Source organism: Panthera uncia, chromosome E1 (genome assembly GCF_023721935.1).
Source record: "Panthera uncia isolate 11264 chromosome E1, Puncia_PCG_1.0, whole genome shotgun sequence".
Lineage (NCBI taxonomy): Eukaryota > Metazoa > Chordata > Mammalia > Carnivora > Felidae > Panthera > Panthera uncia.
Window position 1 is genome coordinate 59,126,088 of NC_064814.1, and position 18,516 is coordinate 59,144,603.

The 18,516-nt window shown below is 54.0% G+C and overlaps 1 protein-coding gene and 1 long non-coding RNA gene across 10 annotated transcripts in view; one reads left to right on the forward strand and one right to left on the reverse strand.

The window, feature by feature from the left end:
- ABCA3 (ATP binding cassette subfamily A member 3) overlaps positions 1–15,728 on the forward strand; it is an 87,599-nt gene extending 71,871 nt beyond the window's left edge. For 3 of the 6 annotated variants that reach the window (XM_049637313.1, XM_049637311.1, XM_049637315.1), the window contains 9 exons: positions 2,168–2,326; positions 4,849–5,027; positions 5,625–5,753; positions 6,547–6,741; positions 12,890–13,077; positions 14,094–14,264; positions 14,531–14,721; positions 14,862–14,935; positions 15,446–15,728. In XM_049637313.1, the coding sequence (XP_049493270.1) occupies positions 2,168–2,326; positions 4,849–5,027; positions 5,625–5,753; positions 6,547–6,741; positions 12,890–13,077; positions 14,094–14,264; positions 14,531–14,721; positions 14,862–14,935; positions 15,446–15,685 (1,526 nt within the window). In that variant the 3' untranslated portion in view covers positions 15,686–15,728. Of the gene's footprint in view, positions 1–2,167; positions 2,327–4,848; positions 5,028–5,624; positions 5,754–6,546; positions 6,742–12,889; positions 13,078–13,572; positions 13,648–14,093; positions 14,265–14,530; positions 14,722–14,861; positions 14,936–15,445 lie in introns of those variants that run through there. The other 3 variants (XM_049637312.1, XM_049637314.1, XM_049637316.1) reach the window with 3 other exon arrangements.
- On the reverse strand, positions 1,417–18,373 carry LOC125927190 (uncharacterized). 4 transcript variants are annotated; one of them, XR_007459262.1, is made up of 6 exons: positions 17,058–18,373; positions 15,804–15,987; positions 14,948–15,101; positions 12,642–13,008; positions 11,689–11,926; positions 1,417–1,880 (listed from the first exon to the last, which is right to left on the reverse strand). It is a non-coding gene; the product is annotated as an uncharacterized LOC125927190 (long non-coding RNA). The 4 variants fall into 4 exon arrangements; XR_007459261.1 differs by lacking the exon at positions 12,642–13,008; XR_007459263.1 differs by lacking the exons at positions 1,417–1,880; positions 12,642–13,008 and adding an exon at positions 6,713–6,797.
- Positions 18,374–18,516: the final 143 nt, after the last annotated feature.

Consider the following 18,516-nt stretch of genomic DNA (forward strand, 5'->3'; position numbering starts at 1 on the left):
AACATCCAAAACTGAAGGAAAGAGCACCCACGCCTTAAATTCAGATGCCTCCTAGCGGACAAGTCCTAAGCTCCATTCACCGGTCTCAACCAAGCGGAAGGACAGAATCAAGACACGTTCAGACACAGCCGGGAGAAACGTGACCCATTGCGTCTCGTTCTTGGAAAGCTAGCGGAAAGATACAGGCCAGCAAGGTGAAAGGGCAAAGCAGGACAGAAGGTACAGGACACGGAAAGGAGTGGGTCCAGCCCCAGAGTGCAGCGGAGAAGAGTCGCCTTCGGGTGGGGGGCAAGATACGGAGGATGGTTCGTGACCACGTGCTTGGGCTTTAAGCAGCTTTGGGGTAGGATCCAGAAAGAAGAAAGGGAAGTAAGCAGGAGCCATGAATATCTGCCTCTTCAGTTAGATGCATTGCTTGTGGATGTTCTCTCCGATTCTGGTTAGGGTGAGCTGGGGGGAAGGGGGTGTCCCCGCTCAGCTTCCAACCACGCCCCGCTCAGGGCCCGGGGACACCGCCAGGCTGTTGGTTCCTAGGCCGGGCTCGAAAACCTTGTGTGTATAGTGGCTAAGCCTTCCCATCGACCCCACCCACGACCCCACCCACGCGGGGGGGGGGGGCTGCAAGCCCGGGGTTCAGGCAGCTATCCCCTCCCCCTCCCCCTCAGCCTCCAGGCTAGATTTCCAAATTTAAAATTCTAAAGAGAGAAAGTTAGGAGGCCATGGTCCTCTGCGCTTCCCTCCCAGTCACCTCTGCCACCTTCCTAGCTGTCTTGCCGGGTTACCATCTCAGGTGCAGCTCAAGCCTGGTCACCGGAGCCATAACCCTTGGGCCTCGGGTACCCACACCTTGGCGAGCACGTAAGGGTGGCCCTAAACTCTGCTTCCTGCCCCTTGTGTGGGCCGTGTCTCAGCGGCCAGCACACATTGGTTGAGACGCCTCGTATCCAAGTTCAACTCATCATGCACCCCAGTGGCCGCCCCCCACCCCCGGCAAGAATTTCACGGATTGATACCCAAAAGCGGTAAGGCTCTAAACACAAGTCCTGAGAGTATAGTTTCTTTCCTCTCGTATAATTGGCTCAGCCTCTCCCCAGGCCATCTGCAAGTCACGTGTCCCTGGGCTCCCCCGAATTCCCCGTGGGTCTGGAGCCACAAAGTGTGACATGAGAGCCCCAACCCCCGCCCCTCGGTTCCTCCTTTCTGTCGGTGACACTGTGCTGGGGCTGCACGTTGCGGGGCGAGGTGGGGCGGGGGCGGGGGGATGGTGGCGGGACTCAGCGGTGTGCGTGAACTATCAACACGGTCCGGTACCGGACCATGCCCCGTGCATGCACCACACATCTGTCCTCTTGTAATAAGCTTAGGTGTAGAATATTGCTTTTACAGAACACATTTGTTTATTTGTTGTAAATAAACATTTAATATTTTTTAAACGTAGCTCAATTTCTTTACAACCTCGTTCGGTATTCCGTTTTTTTAACGTAACACAAATCTAAAAATTGGTTTCTCTAAACCTCTAAGGGGCCCCAGTTTCTGCATATTTACTTCACAACCAGCCAATTGGCTCACCTTGCCTTCATTTCTTACTCTGGTTGATTCTTGTGGCCTTTCCAGGTACGTGGTGACGTACAGCATCGCAAATGATGGTTTTTGTCTCCACAAACTATAGAGGCGGGTCCCGAGTCTCGTTATCCGTTTGTACCATGACGTTCAGACAACCTCACAGCGGGCCCACCAGACCCTGCGGTCAGGCCCCAGCTCCCCTGTAAACCGTGTCTCCCTCCGGCCTCTAAACTCACCCCTTCCGCAGATGCATTTCACGAGGCAGCTGAGCTCTTGCTGGGTTTCCCAAAAATCACACCAAGCATTTTGGCACACGTCTGCAGGAACAGATGGAGTGGGGGTGAAACGCAGGCTCAAGAAGCATTGCAGAAGACAACTGTTCACGGCGTGGGGGCTGAGTGACCGCAGAGGGGGAACCAGGTCTCTGGTCTGGGGCCGGGCGTGACAGTGCGGTGAGAGATAACAGATACAGATACAGATAACAGATACAGACATCAGATCCTTGGCGTAGATAGACAGGCAGCTAGCCCGGAGAGACGTGTGCTAGGGGACATGCCCTCTTCCTTGCTGCAAGGAGAGTTACTATTTTCTGTCACCCTCACAGACCAAGGCCACACCAGGGTCTCGGAGTCCTTGGATCATGCCTTCCTAATGCTCCCCGGCCACTGCCTGGGAATGGCTCTCTTCAACTTACACTACAACCACGGACTCCAGAAGTTATGCAAAACCAGGAACCTGAGCCAGTCTGAGTGTAATAAATTTTGTGAGTATCGCAAATGGAGATCCGCCCTCCTACAGGATACAAGTCAGCGGGTCTGGGCATATTCACAAGGCTGTACGAGGAACACCACGATCCCAGTTCGAGAACATTTCCATCTCACCAAAAAGAAACGCCCTCCATTCACACTCCTTCCCCATTCCCTTCTCCCCATAGCCCCTGGCAGCCACAAAATCTACTTTCTGTCCCTGTGGATCTGCCTCTCGTGGACATTTCATATAAATGGAATCACACAGTATGTGTGATTTATGTGTCCTTTATGTGTGCCTCCTTCCACTCGGAGTAATGTTTGCAAGGTTCACGTCCGTTGTAGCAGGTATCAGTACTTTGTTCCCTTTTGGCGGCTGAATACTATTCCATTGTGTGAAGGGACCACAATTCGTTCGTGTATTCATCCGGTGATGGACATGCGGGCTGTTTCCACTTTTTGGCAGTTACGGATAGTGCTGCCGCGAACATCCATGTTCCAGCTTTCGCGTGGACGTGTTTTCAGTTCCCTGGAGTCCGTACCTACGAGCGAGTATGTGGCTTAGCTCTTTGAGGAGCCACCAAACTGCTTTCCGTGGTGGCTGCGCCCATTTTACATTTTTGCCAGCGATATAAGACGGGTCCAATTCGTCCACATGCTCTCCAACACCTTGCAAAATTATCTATTTTTTTCAATTGTGGCAAAATGTATATAAAGTTTACCATTTTGTCCGTTTGTGAGCATAAGTTCAGCGGCATGAAGCACATTCACACTGTTGTGCAGCAATTGCTACTGTCCGTCTCCAGAACTTTTCTTTTAAGTTTCATTGATTTATTTTGAGAGAGAGAGTCCCAAGCAGACCCTGCACTGTCACTGCAGAGCCCAACACGGGGCTCGAACTCACAAACGACGAGATCATGAACTGAGCTGAAATCAAGTCGGACGCTCAGCCTGCTGAGCCGCCCAGGCGCCCCTGTCTCTTTTTTCACCCTGCACAACCGAAACTCTGTCCCCATGAAACTCTGATGCCCCCTCCTGCGGCCACCATTTCACTTTCTAACTCTGTGAATTCAACTACCCTAGGTACCTCCTATGAAATGGCTTAATTTCTTACTTCCTTTCACGTGTATTCTAGAGCTAACTTGTGGTCACCACACACCCTTCAGTTCTGACATTGCATTTTGAGTTTGCGCGAGCTTAACTTCCATAACACAAAAACTGCTCCTATACCACCCGTACCCACTCCCTTTCAGTTACTGTGTGTTGTGTATCCAGAATCATGGAGTGCTCATTGTTTTTATGCAGCTTCTTCAGTGGTGTAGAAAACCACAAGCGGAGTTACAAAGCCGACTTGCAATCATGTTGGTTCTTATCACTGTCCCTGTGTTTACCATCGCCAGACATCTTTATTATTTTGATCTCTGCATCCTGATATGGTCGATGTCCATTATGCATTATTAAATGAAACTAGTGAGTGGGAGAAAATAATGCATGGTATCACTCCATTTATATTGTAAAAGATCGTATCTCGAAAGGGTAGAAGGATTAAACAAAATTATCACAACAGTTTGGGTGAGTGGAGAAGTACCTTTATTCTCTCCCTCGTCCACGTTCCTTTTCCCCAGGGTGTATTTACAGCATAATTTAAAAATACACATATTTAGGGGCTCCTGGGTGGCTCAGTCGGTTAAGTGTCCGACTTCGGCTCAGGTCATGATCTCACAGTCCATAAGTTCGAGCCCCACATAGGGCTCTGTGCTGACAACTCAGAGCCTGGAGCCCGCTTCGGATTCTGTGTCTCCCTCTCTCTGACCCTCTCCCATTCATGCTGTCTGTCTCAAGAATAAACATTAAAAAAAAATTTTTTAATAAAATACACATATTTAAAAGAAAAATCTTAAAGCAGATCAGATTAAAAAGAGGGGAATAGAGGGGGCACCTGGGTGGCTCAGTTGGTTAAGCATCAGACTTCAGCTCAGGTCATGATCTTGTGGTTCGTGAGTTCGAGCCCCATGTCAGGTTCTGTGCTGACAGCTCAGAGCCTGGAGCCTGCTTCGGGTTCTGTGTCTCCCTCTCTCTCTGCCCCTCTCCTGCTCACGATCTGTCTCTCTCTCTCTCTCTCAAAAATAAATAAACATTAAAAAATTAAAAAGAAAATATTTTCTAAGAATTAAAAAAAAAAAGAGGGGAATAGAGGCTCTCAAATGTTTTTACGTGACTGGTTGTTTGAAGCTGTAGGGGACTGAAGACAGATCAAAGAACCAAACGCATAAATATCTTGCATTTCAAATAGCTGTCATGTGGACAGGGCGAGGTCCTTGATTTTACTGCATTATTTGCACAGATGATGGGTTGTCTCAAGAAAAGTAAAGTGTAGTTCATGTTTACCATCTGCCGGGATGTGGTGACAGCACTGGTGACGCACATGTGGCATTCCAATGGTACTCGCTCTGGTAGAAATTTGCCCACTATAGGTAGAAGGTGAGGAAAAGCCGGGAAACCACCCAAAGTTTGGTAACACCTGCTTTTTCCTCGTTAGTAGAGAGATACATGGTCCAGGAGAGCGTCTACGCCTGGGAGTCCCTCGGGATGGGGAAGTACTTGGCAGCCCTCGCCGTCTTGGGGTCTGTGTACCTCATCCTGCTTTTCCTCATTGAAACCAATGTCTTGCGGGAATTGAAAGCCAGGTTTTCTGACCTCAACGGGAAGCAAGAATCGGTGAGTGGGTCAGAGAGTGACTCTCGAAGCACGGGTGAACGGGCTGGCTCACGGCCTCCTGTTTGTGGTCGGGAGTGGCCTTGACTCTCAGCATCTGAGCGAGTCTGGAGACCGTAATCCACCCCCAGGGCAGAGGGGGTGACAGCCAGTCCCGGGGACCCCCGTGGCTCTGGAGGGACAGGGAGGGGGGAGGGATGGCTTGGCTCCTGTGACGCTGGTCAGCAGAGCAGAAGCAAAACCAGTCCCCTTTCCGGAACGCCTCTTCCCCACGTTCCTCCAGGAGCCTGATAGGAGAAAGGTCTGTTCTGTCAGCTCTTGGTCTGAGAATCTTCCAGAGGCAAAAGTCCCACAAGGACTTTAGAAACTCTAGAAAACGGACTTGTGCCTTCACATCCCCAGGCTTCAAGTCTTTGAATTTTCCTCAAAAGGAAAAGCCACGTGGAATTTCCACGTCCACCATACCCTGGCCACACGGCTGTGAGCTTGGTCCGGAATACCCACATTGGCCCCAGGGGAAGGGGCGGTGGGGTGTGCTTGAGGCCTCCGCCTCCCGCCCTCGCAAAAGCGCTCACCCTTCCCACCCTTGTCTGGGGAAAGCAGGTAACATTGCAGAAGGTAACGTCCGTGCCCAGAGACCAAGATGTGCAAAAGGAGGCAAAAATGGTCCAGACTTCTTTGAAAAAGCTGCTTGAGGAAAACCCACTTGTTCTTAAAGACGTGTCAAAGGTAACATAGACGTGCCCCAAAGGCAAAGAATCCCAAAGGCGAAGACCATTCTTCGGGTGGCCCTTTGATAAGGAAGCTGCTGCCTGGGCGGGGGAGGGGCCCTGTCTGCTAGCTCCAGGCGCCAAGGACTGAGACAGACTGGCAGGGGCGCGTCCTCTGTGAATGAACCGCATCCGAGTTTGTTTGCACCCAGAGTGCCCAAAGACAGGCGTTAGCACCTCAGCCCTCCGTCACATCTTTGGGGGTCCCCTGTAGGACAGGAGGGCCTAGCGTGGGAGGGCACCGGAGCCCCAAACCCCAGGAAGCCTCAAGGTTGGACAGGACTGGCTGACCCTCTCCAGGATCTAGAAGGCAGTTTGCAGAGGAGCCCGTGTTGGGGGAAGTGTCAGACAGCTCAGAGCAAACCTGGTTAGTCTGCCCCAGAGCTCCGGCCAGAATTTTACCAAGACACCCTTCAAACATCCAGGAACTTTGTAGCTTTGTAGTCACTGGTGGCCAAAACAAACCAACAAACCAACAACACAGGCAACATCGAAGGGGTTATGCTTTAAGGACAGAAGGGAAGAGGCTTACCCTGGAGAACTAGGCTCTCCGGGTTCGCAGGGGAAAAAGGAGAGCAGACTTCCCTCACCCTGCTGGGAGGGAAGGCAAGGCCAAGCCTGGCACACACCGGCCCCTGGGCCCCGAGGGCAGCCGGGACCTGCCCCAGAATGGAGATGACAAGCACAGGGGAGACTCCGGGCTGCTGATCCCCGGCCTCCTCACCGAGCGCCTTCTGTCTTGGGCACATCAGGTCTACGGCAGGAAGGTGCCCCTGCTGGCCGTGAATAAGGTGTCCTTCGCCGTCCAGGCAGAGGAGTGCTTTGGCCTTCTTGGTGTCAACGGAGCTGGGAAAACGTCCATCTTCAAAATGCTGACCGGGGAAGAGCCCATCACCTCTGGGGACGCCTTTATCAAGGGCCTCAGCATCAGCTCTCACCTCAGGAAGGTAGGGTGTGACCGGGATGGGGTAGCTGTGTCGGAGGAGGGGCCGCGAAAGTGCACCTGGGGGTGTGACGCAGGGGTGCGCCTGGTCTCAGAAGACCCCCGTGGATCAGGTTTATACGTGCCTCCCAGCCCCACGGCCCCCCTTAGACCTCTTCTCTGAGCTCCCTATCTCTGGTGTCGACTGCTCACAGCCCTCCACATCCCTCCCAAACGGCCCCGCGTCCACCCAGCCTCCCGGCCGCTCCCCTGCACACACCGCAGACTTGCGGCCGCTCCCCTGCGCGTGCGAGGCCACTCCAGCCTCCCGGCTGGCCTTTCCTGCCTTTTGTGGGGCATCTCATAATGCGGACTGTCCCCCCTGAGAGCTGTAGCCTTCCCCCCTCCTCTGGCCCTTCCCACCATGACCCTTCTTTCCCAGACTCCTCAGGGCTGCAACACCAGCCCTCTGTATTTCCTGCTCCATACTCGCTGCCCCTGCCTGACTTGGTCGTTACCCCCCCCCCCCCCCCCCCCCCCCCGTCTTCGGCCTCCCCCGTAGCCACCACAGCCCTGTGCATCAGACCTGCACACGCACGCCTCCTAGTCGGCCTTACTCAGACGTCTCCCAGTTTCAACCCAAACCTACATGATGAGCCCCTCGAACCCGATCCTCTTCTCAGAGTCCCCACCTCAACTACCAGCACCAATTCAACAATGGCCTGGACGTGCTAACAACTGTGCCGGGCTCAGGACTCTCAGTGGCCAGGAGCTCTGGTCATGAGAGTGAGTCCCCACCATGCAGGGAGCAGAGAGGGACACGGCAGCGGCCGGCGGTGGAAGGCAGAGGAAGAGACCAACCTGCGGCAGCATAATCGAACCTGCACTCCACGGCACCAGCCACCGTGTCACCGGGAAGTTCTTCCAATCAGCTGCAGTGTCCGTGACCAAAACCGTGTTCAGAGAGAGAACGGAAGTGCCCACACAGGCGCGTTCAAGAGCGTGTATTGCCCGGTACAGAGCCTGGCCAGACAACCGCAGCCAACATAAGCCTCTCACGGCTGTGAAACATTTACTGCTCATTTTATCTTTTTTTTACCATTGTAAAAATTACGGGTCAGGCTTCTGGCAACAGCAAATTACATATCCCTGACCGCCTTCCTGGTGATAACTAGAAAAACAGGACCAAATTCTGAAAACACCTCCAGGGGGCTGAAAAGATGGCAAAGACTGAGCTAGGAGGGAAGAGGGGAGAGGCCCAGGGAGGCAACCAGGTCCGGCCCAGACGGCTGGGAGCTGAGTGCCGCTCTTGGCGCCGAAGTGACAGGCACTGAGTTCCGGGCGAGCGCATCCTTTCTTAGAGGGTGGACCCCCAAGGCTGCACCCTGCTGTAGACACGAGCTACATGTAGACAAGCTCATCCAAGGATCGCACAAAGGCCTGGCCTGGTCTCAGTCCCCGAAATGGGGCTGACGGAACCCTGAGCCGCCAATGCTCCCAGACGCCTGTTGGAGGCAAACATCCATCTTCTCTGGGAGGAAATGCTATCACTGTGGCTTCAAACGATTTCCACAAACAGTTATCCAAAGCATTGCTTGGTAAGCAATAAAAAATAAGCAGGTCCACGTACAAGACAAAATCCCGCCTCCGAAGGATATTACAGAGTGAAGCCTGGAGAGTCAAAGGGCAGATGCTATCCAGGAGAAGGCAAGGAACATGACACACAGTGGAGACAGCCCGAGGGACCCTCCTCCTGGGATTCACACCTTTGAGCAGCCCCTCCCCGTGCTGGGCCAAGGGTGGGTCTATGCAACCAGCAACACGGTGGAGAAGAGATGGGGTGTCAGCCCCAAGACTGGCTGAGAGGAGAGCCCACAGCTTCCGTCTGGAATGCGCCCCTTCCCTCACATCCCTCAGGCTGCTGGAAGCTGACTGCCACATCATGAGGACGCTCACAGGGCCCTGTGGAGGGAACGGCCCCAGGGTCCGGAGGCCTGCCCATTGCTACCAGGGGGAGCTCAGAGGCAGATCCCCCAGGCTTCAGGTGACATAGGCCCGGCAGAGAGCCTAAAGGCCACCTCATGAGAGACCCTGCCCAGAACCACCCAGCCAAGCTGCCCCCAGATTCACAATCTGACCTGCAGAAACCACCAAATAACTAACAAACTACAGCTACGTTTTGGAGTAATGTGTTTTACAGCCATACGTAATAATCTGATACAGAGGATGCGGTGAAAAGGTTTAATGTATGTGTAACTGAAGTCTCAGATGGAAAGGACACAAATATGAGGCAAAGTGGGACTTGAAAACTTAATGTCTATAATGTTCCCAAGTTTATGAAAGACATCAAATTATAAATAAGTAAATCCCTATGAATCCTAAGCAGGAGAAATTAAAAGAAATAAATCCCTAGGAACATGATCATAAAACTGCTGAACCACAAACACAGGAGGACCCACTTTGGAAGGAGCAACACTTGGGCCAGCAGATGACTTCTCAACAGAAAGGAAAGAGGCCAAAAGACAACAGAATGTCACCCTACAAATGACACAAGTGCTAACGACGAGCCCAGAATGATACATGCAGTCAAGCCATGCTGTAAAAAGAAGGTAAGAAGACGTTTCCAGATAAGCAAAAACTGACAGAACTGATCACCAGTGTACGTGCACCAAATAATGATAATAAATGAGAGCCACCTTTACCCAGAGGGAAAATCATCCCTGAAGGAAGCTCAAAGTCATGCAGAAAGGATTGAAGAGTGATTTAAAAAAAGGGGGGGGGGGAACATATGAGTTTTGATTAAACAAAGCTATAACAATAGTTTCTCGTGAAGTTTTAAATACATACAAATATTAATGGGGTGCCTGGGTGGCTCAGTCGGTTAAGTGTCCGACTTCGGCTCAGGTCATGATCTCATGGTTCGTGAGTTCGAGCCCCACATTGGGCTCTGTGCTGACAGTTCAGAGCCCGGAGCCTGTTTCAGATTCTGTCTCTGTCTCTGTCTCTCTCTCTGCTCCTCCCTGAGCACAAGAATGGGGGCCAGGAATAAGCCACAGAGGGGGACTGTAGGGAAATGAAAACAATAATGTGACCGAGGATGAGAAGTGATGGAGAAAGAGGAACACAGAACACGAGAATACGTGGAACACTCAGCCCTGAATAAGTGGGCAGACCGACATCCAAATACATCAGTAAGTATGTTAAATACAAAGGGACTGAAGGCCCCAAGGAAAACATGATCCAGGAAGACACTCAAACGATGAAACACAAAGTCGACACACGAGCCAGAAACTCCACCAGGAGGCGTGAACCCCGGAGAAATGGAAACCTACATCCACATAAAAACCTGCATGTGGATGTTCACAGTAGCATTTTTCACAAGAACCAAAAGGTCCATCAGTGGATCCACAGATACACAACACGTGATCCACGCGTACGATGCAACAACGTTCAGCCACGTAAAGGGATGAAATGCTGACGCACGTGCCACAGCCTGAAAGACACGATGCTCACTGGAAGAAGCCAATTAGAAAAGGCCACATATCAGGGGCACCTGGCTGGCTCAGTCGGTGGAGCCTGTGCCTCTTAATCTCAGCGTCATGAGTTTGAGCCCCATGTTGGGTGCAGAGACTACTTAAGTTAAAAAAAAATGTTAAGGGGGCACCTGGGTGACTCAGTCTGGGACTTCGGCTCAGATCATGATCTCACGGTTTATGAGTTTGGGCCCCACATCGGGCTCTGTGCTGACAGCTCGGAGCCTGCAGCCTGTTTCGGATTCTGTGTCTCCCTCTCTCTCTGCCCCTCCCCAACTCACGCTCTTTCTCTCAAAAATAAACATAAAAACATAGAATACATATACATATTATAAAATTAAATTAAATTAAATTAAATTAAATTAAATTAAAATACAACACAACACATCTGCCCGGAAATCGGATTCCAGTCCTCCCAGAACCCATCTGCACATCACCTCCTGGCTGTCTACGTGACCTCACCATTAGAAACGTGGAATTTAAATCTAGTTAAGCCTGCACTTCCGTTCCTGCGCTTCCCACTGGGAACCCCACACAGATCCCTCTCAGCAGCAAACTCCTTGCTCTTCCCCCTTTGTGAGCCTTCTGCTTGCCTCCCTTGATCTGGACAAGTACTTTCAAGCATTCTTTTCATTTGCTAAAATATATTCTTGGCAGGATGTGCTGGTGTTCCAAGCATCAGCTGTGACTCCCGAGAGTCCATCTGCATTTCTGTGAGACCTGCTCACTGCCCCAGAATTAGCTGGCTCCGATGAGGGGTCGTCCTCGGTCCACAGCACCACCGAGTGCCGAGTGGGGCTCCGTGAGCACCCAGCCGAGCCGTGGAGACAGCAGGTTACTGCCAAGTCAGGTGTGTAAGAAACACCACACTCCTTCCTCTTCTCTAGATCACATCACATTCTCAAGCCTTCTACCCCCAAACTGTTTCAAGAGATAGAAAACCTGTACAGACCAAAACCTGTAGAGACCTGAAACGAAGGTCAAAGATCTACCCCTTCTTGGACAGGACCAGCCACCACTGAGCAGATCATGTCCCTGTAGCAGAAGCCCTGCAGAAGCTTGGGAGAGAAGCCGGGGCACTGCCCAGCTCGGGAGCTGGTAAAACCAGGCAAGGACAGTATCTAAAACAAGCCAGGGACCAGTTTCACGAAAAACATAAACACCCTAAATTACTGATGTAAATCCAGCAGGAGTTGAGAAAATAAAAATTATGATCAAGTCAGGTTTGCTCTAGGAACATGATTAAGGCTCCAGAGCAAAAAACCCACCAACAGAAATCACTACCTTAGTAGATCAAAGCGGGGGAAAGAACCATTTATCAACAGATGCTGAAAAAGCACTTGATAGGAACCCCGTCCCACACATGATCATAGACGATTTTCAGCAAACTAGAAATAGAAGAAACGGCAGGTGAAGATCACCCAATGAAGGCAACCTACCAGAAATCTTCATGTCTCATAGTGAGATGCTCGAAGCCTCTTCTGTCAAGTCCATGTTTCCTCCCGGCACTTTGCTCCTGCCCGGTGGCGTCTGTCTTCAGGGGGAGCCCTGCCCTCGGTTGTGGGATGTCCTGGCACGTTGTCCCCTAGTTCATTCCATCCAGGCGGTTTTCAGGTCTGCACCCGGTCAGAGCTGCCCACCCCGCCCCAGACGGTGGTGTCCAGAGCAGTCTGGCATCTTTAGCGGGAAGACAGGAAGGACAGCATTGGTTGTTTTTCAAAAATGGCTCCCTACTATCTTCGTCTTGTACTCCAGGGGAGCACCTGACCATGGGCGCAAACCAGGGTAGTTCACCCCACGTTTATAAAGGCAGAACCTTGGAAATAACTGACACGTGCCTGACTTTTTTTTATAAACAGCTAAATAAAATCTAGAAACCCTCCCCTAATGGCTAAGTAGCAGTTAAACTGAGTTGGGGTAGGACAGCATTTCTTGACTGAGAAAGATCTTTCACGTATAATGTTGAGGAGCACCTGGGTGGCTCAGTCAGTTGAGCGACTGACCTCAGCCCAGGTCATGATCTCACAGTTCGTGGGTTCAAACCCTGCGTCAGCACGGAGCCTGCTTGGATCCTCTATCACCCTCTCTCTCCCTGTCCCTCCCGTTTGCACTCTCTCTTGCTCTCCCTCAAAAACAAACATTAAAGAAAAAAGACATAATGTTGAGTTAGAAAAGTAACTTGCAAAATGGTAGACGTGGGATGATACATTTGGCAAAAACAAGACGCGATTGGTCCTCTGCGGAGAGCACACGTCCGTGAAACGTCTGGTGGTGCACACCACCCTGACCACGCCAGGTCCTGGTAGTCTTCGTGTGAATATAAAGAAAACCTATTTGTAGCTTATATGTCTAATAAGGGGGAAAAATTAACCATCTTCTACTGACATGATACCTGGAAGGGCACGAGGCAGGCAGGCGCTGAGCACTGAGGTTTCATGCTGGCCAAGCAGAAGGGCCCCTCGTGTGCCCCGTCCACAGACCCCGCCAGCGAGCGCCGCAGCCGGGCACACGTCTGTCTACATGGCAAACGTGGGGATGCACGGGGCAGAGCAGGAGCCCGGGGTGGGGCAAGGCCAGGCAGGCGTCCGGGCCCCCCGTGCAGTGGGCGGCTTTCCTTCTGACGTGCCTCCCCCCCACCAGGTGCGGCAGTGGGTGGGCTACTGTCCCCAGTCTGACACCCTGCTCAACCACATGACGGGCTGGGAGACGCTGGTCATGTACGCCCGGATCCGGGGCATCCCCGAGCGCCACATCGGCACCTGCGTGGAACAAATTCTTGAGGAGTTACTCATGTACACCTACACTGACAAACTGGTGAAGACCTACAGGTGAGATCTGGGGCTCCCTCGGTCCCGCCACCTCCACCGGTGAGACGTGCCCGGCTCTCCTCCGTGCAGGGCCAGGGCCATCAGCTCAGGGCAGTCCCTGCCACTGTGTGGATTTGTGGGAGGCGTAAGAATGGACCATGGCCTGGGCTGCCCTGAGGCACCTTTGCTCTTGGCCCCCTAGCAGGTGGGTGGCCGAGCACAAGCAGATGGCACCTGCCACTTTGCAGAGGGCTTCTGATTTTTGGCAGCCTCCCATTTCACACATGACCTTATCTTGCTGCGTCTGAGGCATCTGAACTGCTCACGTTTTGCTGACAAGCCTCAGTCTTCCGCTGCCACTCATACTCAGCAACTCGCTTGGCTTAGCTCGCCAAGCAGGGCCACGCCCCCTCCCCTCTGTCCCAGGACCCGCTGGGGTTGTGTGCAGCGCCCCCTGGCGGTTCGCGGCAGCACCCCCCCCCCCCGCCCCGGAGCTGGGAAATCAGACTTGCCCAGGGGTCAGGTGATTGTCATCTTTGGCTCTTCCCTCTCTGCTGGTGTTGATTTCAAGCAGCTTTTTGTACTTCCTTGTATTTTTGGTAGATTAAATGAGTCAACATTTGCAAAGTTTAAAACAGCCCCTTGCGCACTGTCAATGCTATGTGTTCACTTAAAAAAAATTACTAAAATGGCCCTCTGCCCTTACTCCCCGAACACTGCAGAGACCCTCAAAGAAGACTCATCAAGCATGTGCTCACCATGTGTCCACGTGTCCCTGTGTCCAGGGCAATGGCTTACACACTGAATGGACAGCCAAGTCACAATGCAACCTCACGGGAGGGTGGGGGACTGGGGGACCACACTACTAACGCTCCACTAGAGGCTGGGGAGTACTTTCTGAACCGAAAGGAAAACACACGCATGTGCGTGTGCCCGCACGCGTGTGTGTGTGTGTGTGCGCCCACGCATGGGGAGTGTTGGGCTACCCCTGATTGATGTTTGCCTTTCACCCCAACCTTTCCCCACTTTGCCCCCAGTGGTGGCAACAAACGAAAGCTGAGCACTGGCGTCGCCCTAATTGGAGAGCCTTCAGTCATGTTGCTGGACGAGCCATCCACTGGCATGGACCCCGTGGCCCGGCGCCTGCTCTGGGGCACAGTGGCACGAGCCCGCAAGTCTGGCAAGGCCATTGTTCTCACCACCCACAGGTAGAGCCGGGGTCTCTAGAGGTCAATGGAAGAGCTAGGACAAGAGCTGGCTGGGAGGGGCTAGGTGGACAGAAGACCTGCCAGAAGCTGATTCAGAGTCGATGAGGAAAGTCCCCAGGCTTAACCATGTGGGCCACCCTCCAAACACGGGAATCGGGAACAGCTCGATCTGGCCGACAACACCGGCCCGCCCGCATGAGCCTTTGACATGGGAGGCAGGCATCGGCGCCCCCGGCCCCGTGTCAGACCTCTGCCCCTCTCCCCAGCATGGAAGAATGTGAGGCCTTGTGCACCCGGCTGGCCATCATGGTGCAGGGCCAGTTCAAGTGCCTGGGCAGCCCACAGCACCTCAAGAGCAAGTTTGGCAGCGGCTACTCCCTGCGGGCCAAGGTCCGGAGCGAAGGGCGGCAGGAGGCCCTGGAGGAGTTCAAGGCGTTTGTGAACCTGACCTTCCCAGGTGTGTTTCCGTGCCTCATCCCTGCCGAGTCCCGGGCCCGCGACCCCCGGGAGGAGGGCCGTGATTCCAGGGTCCCGGGCGGCTCTCCCCTGGCCCCCACAGCCCGGCCCTCAAGGGGACACGGCGTCTCCTTCATGCAGGCAGCGTCCTGGAGGATGAGCACCAAGGGATGGTCCATTACCACCTGCCCAGGGAGGACCTCAGCTGGGCCAAGGTGAGCACATACCTGGGCATCAGAGGGAGCAAACCTCAGACGTCACGGGCTTTCTGGGGTGACCTGTTCTCCCTCTTGCATGTAAATTGCATTCAAAGCTGCCGCAGGTTCTTTCCATCTCCAGGGCAACATTCACATGGATTTCATAGAACATAGGATGTGGGAGCTAGAAGAGACCTCAGAGATCAGCTCCTCCTGCCCCTCACTTCACAGAGAGGGGAGCAGGGCCCGAGAGGGGATGCCACGTGCCCCGGGCCACAGCAAGCCAGAGATCCAATCAGGGCCTCTGCCTTCTGCCACTGTCCCCAGCCAGGGACCCTTCCCTGAGATCTCAGGCAGCTGGACTCCCTAGGACTCACTTCTGGGGAGGTGCTCTGGGAGCAGCTGAAAAAGCGATGGGCCTTTTGGGGGCCTTATCACACCCCTAGAGATACTCCCTCTTTCCACCCTCTGTTGCCTCCTCCCCTCCCTTGTGCCCATCATCCATGGTGGCCTCCCTCCTTCCCACAGGTGTTTGACATTCTGGAGCAAGCCAAGAGGAAATTCATGCTGGATGACTATTCTGTCAACCAAGTCTCCCTGGAGGATATTTTCCTGAGCTTCACCTACCCTATGCCCCCTACCCAAGAGGGAAAGAAACCAGAGCAAGCAAAGCCAGCTCCACCCCCCTCCCAGCCTCCCTCCCAGCCTCCCTCCCAGCCTCCTTCCCAGCCTCCCTCCCCACTTCCCTCAGAACCTGTCTTGCTATAATAAAGAGTGTGCAGCCTGCCATGGGCTGCAAGGGGTACAAAGATAGCTTGTACACCCAGTGAGCTCAGTTCGGGGCCGAGGGTTGGGGGTGGCTCTAGATCAGATTGGGGCCTCTCACCTTGGAGGCCTGGTGGACAGCCCAGGTGCATCGCCGTGGGAAAAGATCCCCTTGAGTCCCACCTGAGTGGCCCGAGGCCTCACTGAGACCTGGCTTGTGGAAGCAGCCTCAGGTGACCCCCTGCCATGTCTTCTCAAGGCTCAGTGGCCTGGGGGTGACCACAGTTGTCATGACACTGCATCTTCTGCAGGTAAGAGAAGAGAACAGGTTGATGAGTTTGCCAACCTAACAATTTTCCTTTATTTCAATACTTGGATTTGTGCAGCTCCATCTGTACTCTGTCCCGGTCCCTACAAATATGAGGGGTCAGCCCGCGTGTGATCCTGCCATCAGCCCATGAAGTGTTACTCGGATGAGTAACCTGGAACTTAGGGTCAACTTTCCAGAGTCAACATGTAGTAGGCCAAGATTCAGTTCAGGGAGAGGTTCTCAAAGGGGAAGGCTCCCAAGCAGCAGTTTCTAAATCGTTCAGAAACTTGTTAGAAATTCAGATCCTTGAGCCCCACCCCGGACCTGGCAAACCGGAAATCTCTGGGGTGAGCCCCAGCAAGCCGTGTTGTAAGCACCCCGTGTTCACAAGTGCTGATGCATCTCGCGTGTGAGAACCACAAAGCTAAGGCCTGTGTGCTCCAGGCCACTACGCCCTCAAGCCAAGAGCACGGATACACGTGGCTCCGCCCTTTGTCACCAGGACTCTGCTCTGAGACACGCCCGCCCATCTTGTAGCCTTTCTCTCTCCAGCATGGTCACACCTGTCCCTTCTGGAAAGCCCCCTCAGCTCCTCCTTTGCAAGTAGTTCCCTCCCTGCTTTCTCAGCCAGGCTGAGGGGGAAAGTGGGGAAAGTGGTGCGGTCCCCGACCACACTTGCCACACTTCCCACCTCCCATCCCCACTCACCCCAAATTACAGCACCGTCACATCCCTGGCTGCCACACCCACTGATTTCTCCATCCTTTCTCCATGTCACTGCTATGTGACGTTTCATGGTATTCCCTGCCCCCCCGATGAAAGCCCCTCCCAGCTCTCCCTCCCCCACGGCCGCTGTGTTTGGTTCTCCTCTGGAGGTTCCTCTTCGTTTCTCACTGAATGGTGGGACCCCTCAGGCTCTCGGCCTACTTCACTGTGGCTCACTCCCGCCTCTGCACCCGGCCACCCTTGAATTTTTTTTCTTGTTCACCCCCACGTCTTCAACTGCCATCTTATTCCAGCCAGGAACTTCCCTGAGCCCCTGACTTTTCCAGTGAGTTGTCTCACCCTCCCAAGTGGATGTCCAGTGGGAAATGGGCCCTTCTCATCCTCTGCAAGTGGCTCGTTGCTCTGCCGGGCCTCCAGGGCTCTTCCTGCCAAGGCGTAAAATGGGGGCAAGGGCCACAGTTTGCTGAAAATTAAGAGAACTTTTGGGGAGCTTGGGTGGCTCAGTTGGTTAAGCAGCCGGCTCCGGTTCAGGTCATGATCTCGCGGTCCGTGAGTTCGAGCCCCTCATCGGGCTCTGTGTTGACAGAGCCTGGAGCCTGTTTCCCATTCTGTGTCTCCTTCTCTCTGACCCTTCCCCATTCATGCTCTGTCTCTGTCTCAAAAAAGTAAAATAAACGTTAAAAAAAATTTTTTTTTTTTAAATGAGAGAACTTTACCTCCTGGTGAATAAAATGATAAGGACATAAAGAACAAGGAGAGGAGACAGCTGAGGGACACGGTTTGGGGCTCCCCAGGGGACTGGGCGGAGTGAGAATGGCTCATCATCCCCTCAAGGTGTCTGGGCTGGAAGGGCACCCCTCTGGCCCTGGAGGGGGGACCAGCAACAAAGTCACAGTGCAGGGGAACAGGACAACACAGTAACAAGGCAGAAAACAGTAACCAAAGGGGTAAGGAGAAATCTGAAGGGGCCACCACCGACTCCTCATGCTTTTGTGCGGAACTTGGGACATTTGGGGAGCAGCGCCAAGCTTGCTGGACTCTCATACCCCGCGTGACTGTTTCCTTCTCTGTCTCCTACTGCAGACTGGCACCATGGCCCCTGTGTGTGTGTGCCCGGCTGGGTGGTTCAGGGCAGAAAGGGTCGAGGACAGAGGGGAGGTGGCGGCTGACTTGAGGAGAGCTGCTATTCTACCCAGCGCTTCTCCGCGGAGGCTTTATTTGTCGTCGGACGTGGGGGGCTCCTGCCCGGCGCCCCGAAAGAACACAACGCGCCGCAGCCAGTCAAGCCAGCGGGTGGGCGCTGCTACTTCGGAAAGGGCTCCCGGGGGGCAGTGAGGACCGGCCGGGAACAGACAGGGACGATGTCCGGTGCGAGGGACGGGTGAGCCACGATTCGCTGGAAGAAGGGCTCGAACGCGCCAGCCGAGTCCCCGAAAGTGCTGCTTCCCTGTCGCGTCCGCGGTGGCTAGGCGCCGAGCCAGTCGTCTCCTAGCCTGACGCGCGGGAGGGCGGGCGGCGGGGAGCGCGGCCGTGGGGCGAGGCCGGAGGCGCGGCGGGTCCCCACGAGCCTTCCCTGACAGCCCACTGCGCGCCGCGGACGACGCTCGCCGGTGCCCGCGCGGCCCGAGCAGCCCGGGCCCACGCTCGACACTGCGACGCTCCCGCCCGCCAAGCGGGCGCCGCTCTCCCTGGGGACTCGCGCTCCAGCCGGGGAGGCGGGGCGGCCGCGCGGGCTCCACCAATCCACGGACGACGTTCGAATTCGCGTCCCGGCATGGCCAATTGCGATCGCTCGAAG